Source organism: Diprion similis, chromosome 1, assembly GCF_021155765.1.
Source record: "Diprion similis isolate iyDipSimi1 chromosome 1, iyDipSimi1.1, whole genome shotgun sequence".
Lineage (NCBI taxonomy): Eukaryota > Metazoa > Arthropoda > Insecta > Hymenoptera > Diprionidae > Diprion > Diprion similis.
In genome coordinates, this window is record NC_060105.1 from 4,097,651 (window position 1) to 4,111,694 (window position 14,044).

At 41.3% G+C, this 14,044-nt stretch overlaps 1 protein-coding gene across 9 annotated transcripts in view; it reads left to right on the forward strand.

Moving 5' to 3' along the window:
* The first annotated feature begins 2,026 nt into the window (after positions 1-2,026).
* LOC124404219 (glutamate receptor ionotropic, kainate 2-like) overlaps positions 2,027-14,044 on the forward strand; it is a 63,111-nt gene continuing 51,093 nt past the window's right edge. For 8 of the 9 annotated variants that reach the window (XM_046878172.1, XM_046878225.1, XM_046878190.1 and 5 more), the window contains exons 1-2: positions 2,027-2,117; positions 7,065-7,244. In XM_046878172.1, the coding sequence (XP_046734128.1) occupies positions 7,157-7,244 (88 nt within the window). In that variant the 5' untranslated portion in view covers positions 2,027-2,117; positions 7,065-7,156. Of the gene's footprint in view, positions 2,118-2,554; positions 2,572-7,064; positions 7,245-14,044 lie in introns of those variants that run through there. The other variant, XM_046878181.1, reaches the window with a different exon arrangement.

Genomic DNA, 14,044 nt, shown 5'->3' on the forward strand with positions numbered 1-14,044 from the left:
TCAACCATAAACGGCATTGTTATTCCCTCGAGGAAAGTTGACGCCGATATTTTCCGGGTGCACACCCACGTTTATATATATATATATATATATATAGCTGCGGTACTTGATACTCGGGCAAACGCAGACACATATTTCCCTGTTTATATTCGCCCATATACTGCCTTTTACTTCCCTACATATTCAATACAACAGCTTCTGCGACCGTGTTGGACGAATTTTTCTTTTCCATTCTTTTATTTTCGCGTAATCTGTTGCACAAACTTACACTTATGATGGACAGGCTTTTCCAGTTCAATCGCTATTTCAAATCACGTTTTCGGGATTCAAGACTTGTCAGTGTAGTAACATATATACATATATATATATACATGCACATAAGCTCTTGGAACAAAGTAGAATTTGAATAAATTACCGGGCGAAGCAAGTTGGAGGAGATTAAATTCGCGACGAGGGGCTGCTGCCTGCTACTGGGGTGAGTAATGAGCGGGTATTGTAAAAAGTTCGGCTCGTGTCTTCTATGTATAAGGTATTCCTCGACGAATCCTACCGACTCGGGGTGTTTTCCGTGGCTCAATTCCGACCGCACCGAAGGATCGTCTCGCCGAGCCGAGAAACCGCGCTCTTCAACCCTCCGGTAGATAAATGCAAAATTTTCGCGGTCTCATTGAAAGTCGGGTGGACGAATCAGCTGCTTCCGCCTCACGCATCCTCGCCTTGCAAGCTCGCACGCAGGTCACGCGCGTCCCTCAATTCCAACGAATTTTAAACATCGTATGCCGAACGTTATCCTTCTCCACACGCGTGTAGTTGGAGAATCTGATAATGTACAGATATTTGGTTACCACTTTTTCTGATTTGATTACTCGGAGCTTCTCGAGCTGAAAATATCCTCGCACAGACACCGTTGATACGCGTTGAAAATCTATTCGAGATAAGATACGAGATAAATAACGAAATTTTATGAGAAAATTATAAAGGTTGAGTAAATTAAATTCTACTTGAATTCAGACACGCCTTTATCCCTTTCCGTCGCGCGATTCATTTTTTTTTTTTTTTTTTTTGCATGTAAGTGCAATTATACGTTTACTATATATTTTTTTTACGCCGAATTGGAATGTAATCTCAAAAATTTATTAAAACTAAAAACAACCTCTAAAATTGAGTGAAAACAGAGCGAATTATCAACTTTGTTTTAGAAAGTGTTTTTGAATAAGGTTCACATGAATATTTATTTTCAAACAATACAATCTTAGGCCCCCAATACTATGGACGTATACCCTTAAGGAGGGTGAAAATAATTCCTATGCATTGAATTTTGTAAATCTAATAGACATTCTGAGATCAATAAATTCCAAGCATCTTCAGTAGACGTTTATGATCAAATTGAAAGAACGTTTTTTTTTTTTTTTTTTTTTTTCTGCATACATTTATTTATGACAATTATAAACAATAACGAAGTGACAAAAAGTCGTAATCATTGCAAAGTTCAAGTATTTTTTCACCTCAAAATGATAAAAAAAAAAAAAAAAAATTCAGGATCCAGTGTAAAACATAGAAATTACAAAAAATGGTGCCACTCTAGTGGCTTCCGTGACTGAATGGGTTAAAAATATTAACATTACAATCAGTTATACTATGATTAATCGCGGATAGTTTGATTTTTAAATTCTTAAAAATAATGCGACATCGTCCTCGGATCTAACAATAGATATAATTACGATAAACCTGTAAAGGAGTAAAGAAAAAAAAAAAAAAATTGGCGTCATTTTCATCGAGCGAAAAATGTTTCCCCTCAATCCATCGTTCGAATACCGGGCAATGGGCACACTGTCCTACCCGCTGTACGTGCCGGGATTTAAACCCGGTTCGAGTTAGCGCCGCGCCGTTGATCCGCGACCTAGGAAGAGGAGTTCGACGAGGAACTTGAGCACGTGCTCGTCCGGCGTCGGCGCCGCAAGCTCTTCGAGCACGTGGCGAGCTTCGAAGGACTAGTAGTAACGGCGGTGCACGTCGGCCGAGGCCGAAGGGTGGCGCCATAGGCGGTTGCTTCAGACGAGGAGAGAACAGTCGCGCGCCGGCCGTCGCCAGGACTAGATTCGCGTGTTGGTTCTTCGGTAAGTCGCATCCCGCTTCCTTGTTTTCCCAGAGTTCTCACAATCAGTAAGTTTCAAAAGCTCGCGAGGCACCGCGGCGTCACCTCGTTCGATGATCGCTGTTTTCTTTTCCTCCCGCAAGCTCGGATCGTTTGTTTTATACTAATGTAAGGGGGGGGGGGGGGGGATTGAGAGAGAGCAAAAATATGGAAAAGTTTGAGTGACTTCTTTTTTCCGGTTTGTTTATTTCTCTTTCTTCCTTCTAGTATTTTTTTTTCTTTTCTTTTCTTTTTTTTTTTTTATTGTATTTCACTTTTTTTCTCGCTCTACTTCTGTGTGTATATGTGTGTGGAAAAACCAATCAGACTCAATCCGATCGCCGCTGACGCTTAAGCCGAGGATAATATTCGACCCGTTAAACTACCGATGCTTATAAGTCATTCTCCATCAGGGGATAACTACCGTCAACAACTGCGTAAGTAGATCTCTCGATTAATTTATTCGATATTACATAATATACCCCGAAACTTCTAATTGAAACATGATACACGCGTATACAGGCTTTGCATAATAATGTATGTATACGATGTTCGACGTTTAAATACACTTATTATAATTCACCAAAGTCACCTGCCCTCAAAGCGTGAATAAACAGTCAGATTTTCTGGTGGTTTGAATAAATTTATCAACCGAAGCGTGAATAATTATATTTTATCCGAAAAGTCTAACGAGAGTTTACCCCTCATATACGGACCCTGTGTAACGACCGAGGGTAGGTATAATATGTATAAGTGCACAGGTAGGACACGGACATTACACGTGCGTCGCAAACACGGGCATGGAATAATAAAGCCGTGGTGGTTGAGGGAAGGGAAGGGGGAGGGGGGGGCAAATGGCGGGCGTATAAACGAGGTACACACGACTACTGACTGCACGGGCTCAGGCATGCCTGGGGAGCGTTTAAAAGATAAGGCCAACAATTTTCTTTCTATTCTTTTTTACCTTTTCTCTTCCCCTCCCCCCCCCCCCCCTTTCACCTCCCTCTTCGCCCCTCGTCGACCGCCGGTTTTTTCTCTTTCTCGACCCCCTTCACCCCGTTCCCATGGCAGAAACAAGGCTTTGAGCCGCTTTCTAGTTGGGGTGAAACGTATATTACCGCCATCGCCGAGCCACACCTATAACAAAATCCCCATACGGACGTAAAACTCTGCGACATCCAACTCAATTTAACTGGAACCATCCCCCCCGCCATTCCCCTCCTTGTGCTTCCGTCTCCCACACACCCCTGAGCTTTTATAATTTTCTCGAAGAAAAAAGTATCCCCTCTACCGACGACGACATCTGTGCCTAACGCGTATCACTATATCTTGCCGCCATTTTATCCTTCATTGTTTTCATCATTCGGCTGATTTCATCACCTGGCATTGCTAACATGATCGGAAAAGTATCCAGGTATACTGGACCAGAAATTCCTTCACTCGTTTTCTTTTTTTCTGCACTTTCAATTATTATTTATTTCTTATATGATTTAATTATTACTTGATATTTGGTCAATTTGGTAATTAACGGTTAATCCAACTCTGAAATGATGTATGATATCGAAATCGATGATTATTATTCAAAATGCTTGTCTTCGAGATTAATTTCGAGTTGTTTTTTTTCTCAACGAGGAGATTGCGGATCGTGGAATTACAGTATTTCTCTGAAATTTCCACCGTGCATATTTGTTGAAGCTCGCTTTCTCAAAGCCCTACGTTTGTACGCGGTGAGCATTCGGAACCACGAGATTCATATCGCGGATTATTTATAGCGTACATTTGTTATAATTTCATTGTCTACACGATGCATCCAGCATCTCTGAGCCGCAACGAGATCCGCCCGTGATTCTCTCTTGGCTGCTCGTACCTGCATCCCTTTTATTTTTCTGGGGGAGATTTTATCCTCCGAACAAATCGGCCTCTCCCTGCATCTCACGAACGAATAAACTGCTCTGATTATGTCAAAAAAAAATTCCCGAGGAATGGAGCATGAGAGTATTTTTTACAAAACTTTCATATTTTCAAAACTATCTTATTTGTGGCGAAATTTTTTAAAATACGATAGGCTGCACTTTATTCTCATTCTTGCCTGTATATATAAGTTTACTTATACAGAAAAGTAGAATTTTCATCCATTATACGAAGAAGTTTTTCTTGACCGTAGATTGATAGAAAATAAATAAAACATCCTGGGTGTAGACGGTCATATTAATTCACTTAATGCTGACGTTTCACAAATAATTAATAATGATTCACAGAATAAGAAAACGAAAGAAAAAAGAAATGAAATAATATACATATAGTATACATCTATATGGGGGTTGATTGTTTCAACCCAACCTATTTTCTTTGGTTAAAACTAAACAAAAAGTTTGAATTCTTAAATTCTACTTCGTAACAATGTTACATAAAATTTTCATTCAGGTATTAAACAATTTTTCTTTTAGAGCACATGATCAATTTAAGGGTTACATATTGACCGTCCATTATACGAGGAGAAAAGAAACTGGAACGACGCCCGAATACCGTAACAAAAGAATCTGAACAAGGTGTAAAAATCTTTCAACGATTATCCGAATTCCCATTCAAGCTTTTCAGCAATTTAGTCAACGCTGGGACGTTTTCCGGAAAAATTTCCTCCGGTGGTAAAATCCGATTGCGCAAGGATTCTGTACAAGCTCTTGTCCGCTCGAGAGACGAAAGGCCGAAACCAAAGACCTGATGAAACTCCTTCTGCTGGATAAAAATGGCAGTTCCTTTTATATTTCCAGGCTGTTAACGTGCCTGAATGGGCCATGCCAACCATAGAGGGTAAGCACACATGGGGACGCTCGCAAAATGGACAGGGAAGGGAAACGGAGAGCGACTGGAAGAGATTCGCGCCGTGGCGCCAGTCGGTCTGCACGTTAGTCTCGCGCTGTAGTTTCCATTGATCTGTCAATAGCCAGGACGAGAATTCGCGGGCTACGCGAGGCAAACCACGTGCAGGGGGCGCCCGGTCTTCTTCGCCCCCATTTCCAGTATTTTGACGAATTTTTCCGGCGTAAAATGGCCGCCGCTGTATCAGATGGGCGGTCGAATCCTCGCCGACTCTTTGAATCACCCCCCTCTTGCAATCTGATTGCCAATATTTCGTCTCATTTGATCGCCGAGCACTCAACGAATATCTTGAATGAAAAAGGAATAATTGGACGAGATTTTTTCAATTAAGAACTCGCGGGTAACGCGCGGGAATCGATGTGAAAATTATTAGTTATTCTTTTCTTTCTTTATTTCTGTACCGTTAAATTAAAGGATAAATTGCAAGTACGATCGGCGATACCTACTTCCGGAATTCTCTCAGGAGAAAAGGGATTTTTGTCCTGCAATATGCAGTGTACTCGTATCGCCGATCCGCGTTTTCTTATCTCGTTTTACTTAGCCTTTGGCTTTGCAGACGCGATAAGCAAAGGACCAAGGAAATGCACGGATATATAAACACGCGGCTAGTTGCTCGGGTCTTTGAATTCGACGAGTGTAATCTCAAGATTTCGAAGCATTTCAATTACACTTAAGCGTATTACAATCACGTACTGAGCCGGAGTTTTCTCTCGGAAATTTTCCCGCCCTTTATTTTTGGAGGGTTCTTTTTTCGGCGACGTGTTTTGGGTTTATTGTGTAATATCGGCCGGCTCCCTCGCTATGAGTTTGCTAAAATTCTGTCTCCTGAGAGTCCTTAAAAAAAATCCTAGTCATTTCTCTCTCTGGTATTCTCTCTCTTCCAAAATACAGAAATTATACTTCTACGAAAATGCCTGATAAAAGTTGCAAGAAACTGTTAAATAATAAAATGTCCGATAAAACAGTGAGACGAAGCTGCGAATTTCTCGTCATTCTTTAATGCCAGCTGATATTTTTTATTTTCTTTCTCCCTTGCACTAACACTGAACAAACTTTGGAAGAACTTTTCTTATGTTTTTTTTCTGCTTCCCCACGTCGTCTCCTTTCTCTGCAAATTTACTCTGCAGGCGACACTGTCGTGTGCCCTAAACTTTCCGAGAGTTCGGCAGGGAGAAGAAGAAGAAGAAGACGAAGGGCGAAAGGAGCGCGGTGGAAACCCGCGTGTCGGATGTGCGTTGGTGCGTGTAAAGCTTAAGGATCAGGAGGCGAGCTTAGGAAGAGTCCTGGGACTGTTTCTGCGGCCCGGAGCAAAGAACCGTTGCGTTGGTTCGACTTTAAAGGACCTCGATGCCTCGGCATCTTAACCCCCTTCGACGCATACTTTATTCGGCTAATTTGACTCGGGAAGTCAGGCTTCACCCCCGTATCGCCACGACTCCCTTACCCAAGGAATTAATTCTCCCCCTTTCCAGCAATTTAGCGAGTTGTGATTTCCGCACCAAGAAACACAGACAACCCGTAGAACTCGTATCTTTACACCCTATGATCGTTTGTCTTAATTAAACAAGGGACAAACCGCAGGGTGCAGTTCAATTTCGTGATTATCTTGTAGCGAGAGAAGTCGCGATAAACTTTTAGTTCTTAACATATCCCCTTTTTTTTTCGAGGATGCATCGAACTTCTGTGTTTTTTTTCTGCTCATAGAAGGTAATTCACTACCGAAGCGGGTTAAAAATTATAATTAACAAAATATCGTCACGAACTAAGGAAAGAAATCCTTTTGCTGAAAAAAAAATATTTTTATAAATTATTCGACTCATCAGTCAACGAAAATAAGTTTCTGTTTCACATGATGCGTTGAAACGAAGTTTAATTTTGTGAAAAGTTTTTTTTTCGTTCACTTGTGTAATCGTAGAAGAGAAAAAAAAAAAAAAAAAACAACGAAATGAGTTATTTCTGTAAACAAAATTAGGCGGATGGCTGATTATGTAACACACTGTTATAATATTCAGGACCAAATTACTGATTACTCTGGTGATATCTTTCGCAGGTTGCGGAAAAAAGAGCGAGTAGTGGAAGCGGAAGTGGTTTTAGAAAGGGCTGGCGAAGGGCTGGCGGAAGGCTGGCGGTCCGAGATGAGCGATGAGGGGGGGCCTGGGCTGCCTGCTAGCCTCCGTCTTCGTCGTTCACATCGTCAACGTGAACGGACTGCCGCCGGTGGTGAAAATCGGTAAGTTCAACACCAGATAAAAAAACAAAAACAGAAACAAAAAAAAGGAGGAAAAGCATAACGATGAGACAAATTCAAAATTTTCATATCGGAGGTCGAGTCAACGAATGAATGAATTCATTCAAAAAACGATTCGAAATTTATTTTCTCAAATACACTTACTATTAAGTTTTGGAATCGTCAAGTACCTACGCAAAGTTTTTTTGAAATTTCTTGTCTGGCTATGTCGGAAAAAAGATAAACTCAGGAAAATTGTTGGAAAATAAACGATCCTTGTCGGCTTACGATGGCAATAAACAAAAGGTTTCCCAGCATCTCAGCGGCGGTGAAGCAGAAATGGATTTATTAATTTCCGCCGCTTAGCGTTCGTCGTTAGCCAAATGGCTCGACCAGACTGCTGGAATTCCAAGGGGGCAAAACCAAACTCGAGAAATTTCTTTGTCCTGAGTACTTGCTATATATATATATATGTGTGTGTGTATATATATATATATAGATATATTTACGCTCCATTCTCTTCTGGCTCCAGATGCATGAATGATAAACACAGTTTAAGGATATTTTGTTGCTCCTAGTTGAACGTAACATAAATAATTTTTTCTCTCCGCAAGCTTTGTAACTTCATAGCTCTGCGGGTAACCACGACTCGTATTACCTCGAATATTTTCTAGAAATGTCACAATTCTGCAACGAGTTTTCAGTAGAAAACCAGACGTCCTGCAATTGCCGAGAATTTCTCATATTCCAGGATTATAATCAACTGTGTTTTCATATAAAGTGCTTGACAATTTTTCACCGTATAAAATAATTCGACTTCTTCCTCTTTCCAATTTTCATCCACGCTGATGAACAAAAATACATTTTATTAGGATAAGGAAAAAAATCTTGCAACTTAGCGTCGATTCGATTTCGCCACCACCGTAACGATGACATTTTTCACCCCTTCCGTGAAACACTTCGTAATATCGCGATTCTGAATCGAGTCTAGAGCTGCATTCGAACACAGCTACAGAGACGTTGAAGTAAATTTGAATCTGAATAAAGTCTGTATAACCGTGCGGCGAAACTCGGAACGCCGTTTATTTCTTCAACACAGGCAGCATCGTCGGAACCTGGAATCGTTACTCCATTATACATCTCTCATCTCGCTCAACACGGCAATTGTGCATTGTCGTCGGGTGGGTCGCAAAATCGCCGGGCAGCATCCTGCAAATTCCTCCACATTCGCGGCGACATTCAGACTCCGGTATTCCGCTCTCGCGCGTTTCTCTCCGAGGACGACAAGGGGCGCAAAATCCGTTTCGTCCCTAGGATTAACCGTGAAAACTGTGGGAAACCCGGACGTCCGCAGGTGTTGGATCTGCGAGTGCAGATTCAGGGGATGCAAACAACGCAAACCACCCCCGAGTCTCCCACCCCCGCCGAAACAAACGGAGTCCCTCCCCTGCGTCAAACCGAGTTTCCTGCATCTTCAAAGTCTTCGTCGAGGCCAATTGTCACAAATTTATCCCCGGAGGCCATTCATCATGGCTCCTCTCTTTCCTAGTTGCTGGTCTACATTTGTTTTGTTTTTTTTTTCTTTTGTTTGTTTTTTTGTTTGGTCGTTCTTCATTTCCTTTCCGTGGTTTTCCTCGAGTTTTTCACGCCTCTTGAGTATTTCCTCCTCCTCCTAGCCCTCGTTTTTTTATTGAAAATTCAGAGGCGGGGTACGCTCAGCGACTCTGATGCAGATGGAGAGAATGAGGGTAATTCCGGGATTGTCATCGCGGTGAAAATTGCGAATGAGATGACGAATCACCGTCGCTGGAAAGGAACGTTATTCAACGCTATCGCGGCGGTATTTACGCTTGGAGAAGTGAAAAATCTCTCCGACGTCTAGCTTTTCAGTATTATTTTTTAAATCTGATGAGAGAGACTCGCCGAGGTTCATTTGTCTAGCTAGAAAGGGATTTCGGCCGGTTTTCAAACCGTTTTATTAGCTCGTGTCGCCGCTCTGGATTATAGCGATATATTTTTCACCTTTTACTTTGTTTTATTTATTTTATCTTCAATGAAAATGAGAACGAATTCCCCTTTTCCAATTTACTTTACAATTTTTTTATTTTTTCATTTTTTTTATTCATATATTGCGAGAAGCAGCTGCAGGGAGAAAATCTTCCGAGAATTATGTGAAATAATTACAAGACCGTGATTACCTTGGCAACAGCAGCAACCGCGAGAGATTCTTTTTTTTTTTTTTTAACTCCTATACCCTCCACTGGGAATTATATTGACGTACGAGATTATAAAAGTTTTAAATTCCGGTAAAACTACCTGCTGCTAGCTGCAGCGGGAAACTCGAAAGTTATGGTTCGCTGTAGCGAGTATATTAGTGTGTATAACGATCGAGGGAACATGCTAGGTAATATTGTTTGAAAAACTTGTTTAAACATTTCCTTTTTTTTTCTTCTTATAGTGTAACTTCGTGCATGGCACCTGTTTACGTAACCTCGCGTTAATACTACTCAAATTCGAATTGCGTATAACTGCGTTCGACACTTATAAAACTCGCGTCGAAACTGTCGCGTCAAATAAACGTCAATTGCTTTATTTTTATTTTCTTGCTTTTCTACAGGAATTCACTGAATCTTTACTCCATTTCGATTCACGGTCTCTTATATCCAAGAAAATTTAGTACGGAGACATTTTTTTTTTCGATGGTAAGGTCTTTTCATCGAATTACCCTTAATTGCGGTTTTTAAATTTGTTAATTTTCAGTATAAATTCATACAATCGATCGACTTTCAACCTCGTATTTACGCACGTTATTAAAATAGGTATGTCGCATTTGCAGTATTTTTATCCCGAGATTTGGGGATGAAATTTTGGTGCGGCAAAAGTGAGGAGATACCGGAGAAAAACGAAGGCGAGACTGCGATGATGGCCAATTGATAAAAAGTTGGGCCGGACTTCGTCTCGTCCTTGCTTAGAAAAGTTTCGGTTACTTTATGACGTTCCCAAACTTTACCCCGCCGTCACCGTCGCCCTGAGATAACTCGATATATCGGGGCGACGGAAGACAGCCGACAAAACAGCCCCCCGGCTCGACTTGACTTGACTTTACCCGACTCGAGTCAACTCGGCCTGGCTTTCCTCGTCGAATATGGTTTATTGGATTACTATTTCTTGCCCCGTTTCTCCGGGCGGGAAACATCCCCCATATCTCTACCCCTAATTGCAAATAGCGATGTACCTACACGGCGTTTTTATCCGACGAGCGACGTCAATCGAGACGAAATTTCAACCCCCTTAAGCAACGAGGATGGAAAGTGAAATGAAACTGGCGTTTAGATGAGAAAAAATTCCGGCACCATGATTTAGCAGGAAAATTAGATTCAAAGAATTCAGAAGCTGAGAAGTGAAATTCATTAAATTTTCATGAAAGCTTTCGTATGAGTTTCAATTTATCATTACATCATATCACAAGAACTATGTTTTCATCTTCACTTATTTTCATTTCTTCGATCGATTTCTCTGTGTGTCTTTGGAACAAAGAACATCTCGCTGAGATAGAGAGCCTAACGATCCGTTGCTTTTCCTTTTTTCTTCTTGCTTCCGCTCTCTCTCTTTTTGGCCATCAAAGTCTACTTTCACGAGAATCTGCTACTTTGATCAGGAGGTGATTGTCGGCAGTGGCAGCAGTTCGTTTTTTTATCGATAAAACGAGCCAAGATGGTGAAAATAAGACGAGGAGCCACTCACAACCGCTTATACATCGCATACAATGTACGACCACTAACCGGCCACTTCACTTTTTTGGCTGCTAACGTAGAATGCTTGATCGAACGCGAGAAAACTTTCCTCAAATCGCCAGATTGTACCTAGCACGATGGAATATAGGGTTTCCATTGACCTGGATGTGATCGTATCAATTATATAACTTACGTACAACGAATCTGAACGAGATACGAAATTAGAAAGAAAAGAAATTCCACATGGCAAAAGAGATTGTTATTTTTTCTTCCTCTTTTCGGCTCTTTGATATATTTCCAACAGTTTGACGGGAGTAACTAGAAGCTTTCAAACCGTCTCTCAGCCTGTTCCAGGGTATAAAAAACAATCTCACCTTTTCCATTTTACCTTCACAAATTGAAATTGCTCAAACTTAAATTGAAACGCAAACTTTAAATGGTATCGAGATATTCTCGATCGCAGATCGGAACGTCGGATTCTGCGATTGAAAAATTGCTGGATTACCAAATTGAAAAAATGTGCGAAAATGTTAAAAAAAAACAACGGCATCCCGAATCTGCGAAACTGGAAAACTCCTCCATCCGGGTGATGAGAAACATACTCGCGTTCATTCGGGGAAGACGATTTTCGGCTTGGCGTGTGGACGATGACCAGCTTCGCCCTTATCTATGGCACCCTCTGTCGGGTCGTCGAGGACCGGCCGAATCGGGAAGCAGAACCTCGTTGTCGGTCATAATGGGATAAAACGGCATTGAATAACGTTTTGCCGGAAGCTGCAGCGCCCGAGTATCCCCCACTCGAACGGCACTCTGGGTATGATTGATTGATCGCGATGGGCCATTTGACCCCCGCATGCTGCACGTGCAGATGCATCGAGAGCCACCAATCTGCAGTTCAGCCTGGCTACTTCTCCCCGTGTACATAATCACGCTGCGTGTCACGCTGGCACGATCATATTCTCGATAATCAATCATCGCAGTCGGCGGTCAAATTTAGTAGCAGCAAATTTCTCCTCGTCGTAATTCGCATAGAGGTTGGAATTCCGAGTTTCAAAATTCCCGAAAGTGCAAAATTCTCAATTTTTTGCTGGCGAAACGTGAGGTCAAGAAATCAAACTTTGACGGAACATCAAAGTTTCGAATCGTCCGAAACCTGGAGCTCAAAGTTCCACGACGGCGAATTCCTGAAAGTGTGAAAATAAGAAAATTTTCGAATCTGAAACATCGAAATTCCGAATGATCGAAGATTATTGATTCTGTGAATTTTTGGTACAGTGAAATTTCTTCGCTTTGATCTTTCTTTGTTTTGGATTTTCGATATTTTTACTTTCGGAATCCTGGTCATTCCGATTTTAGGTTTTTCTTAGTTTTACACCTGTGTGAGTATATTTAAAAACATGTGATTATAAGTTACCCTAAACGTGAATTTATCCGGCAGCACTTTGTGCTTACAAATTTTTTACAATCGTCATCGGAGCTAAAGTATCCGTGAAAATTCTCCTCATCTAGTCTCGGTTTCCTCGGTACGTGGAAATGCTATCGCTTCTCATGGGAGTCGAGGACAACGTTTTACAGGTTCCATAAACAGCCGTAAACGCGGGATGCATTCTTGCTAGAAGGAAGCTGCAGCGGGTCGCTATTACCACACGCTTACTGCTCGACGACTCGGCGTGTAACCTGCAGATGAACACTCGGATACCTTTTTCCAAGCACCCATTGCACACCCTCGACTTACCTTACACTATGCGTTCGTGATCCTCGAATGCATCGGTGAAAAACTCACCTTGTCATCTGATTAAATCAATCCTGCCTGCGTCTGCGTCTCACAATTTTTGTACCCAGATCAACTGATAATTGGTGGGTAAAAATACTTGTGAAAATTTGGAAAATGAAACTCAGTCCGTCGTTTGGTTGCAAGTTTTAGCTTTTATTTTTATAATATTAAATTTATTTTCTAGAATATTGTTTCTATACGTTGTTGAATTCTGAATTTTTAAATTCTCGGAATAACGTTTCCTGAAAGAATTTGATCAGATTACAGAGCTCTCGATCAAATACATTTTAAGTAAGCTGAAAATTTTTATTGGGCACTGTTCGGGACTTAAAATTTCTGATAATATCTGTTCCCTTATATTTGTTATTCGAGTTTATTAAATTCGGAATTCTAACCATTCTTATTTTCGGTTTTTCTCATTTTTTACCCCCACCCCTTTTTTCTTATCATTGAATCGATTTTCATGGGGTTCTAGATCCAGTCGCAAGCTTTGCGAGCTTCGAACGAAACCTAATTTGTCTCCCCTGAGATGGAACGCAAGTATGAAAGTCTCGTAACGTGTAATTCCACCCCCACCCCTCACCTGGTGACTTAATATACCGGGGGTTGATTCCGTGTAGGACTGGAAGTCGTGGTGAGTCGCATAAAAACCTCGTAAAAGTTAGAGAGAGATAAAAAAAGGAAGCGAAGACTAACAGCGAACATCGCGAGATACTTTGTTAATTTTTGCGTCAACACTCCCTTCTCTTTGCAATTTATTTCTTACTTTTTCATCACCTTTCGGTTCGTTCGAAATTTATCTAATCGACAAATTTTTACTTTCAACGAATGTATGAGATGAAGGCTTGACTATTCTACGCGACAAAAATGTCTTTGAAATCGAAATGCTGAAAATGAATACATCGAAAGTCCCGATGATAAATCATGCCCGTATTTATTCCGTTTCGGGATTCCGGGTCGATTGGTAACTTCCGGGAATTAATTTTTTGGCTGAGGAATAAATATCAACGTTTGTCGAGGTTATCGGCGCCCGTAACTCAGCGGAAGTCACGCGTTATCCATTTCTGCAGCACTTCGAACATCCCCTGGGATTCACCCTCACCCCGAACCCTTATCTCTCTCGAATCCCCGAGTCCGAGTTGCATTCTCTGACCGCGTTGACCTCCTCGGTCACTTTATTGCTTTCGATCCTGCATACAAATCGTGTTCTATACATGAACGCAATTTATACGTAAACGTAATTCTTTATACCTACTTGATGCATCCTGCGCTTTCTGTTGCATTCCAATATTATA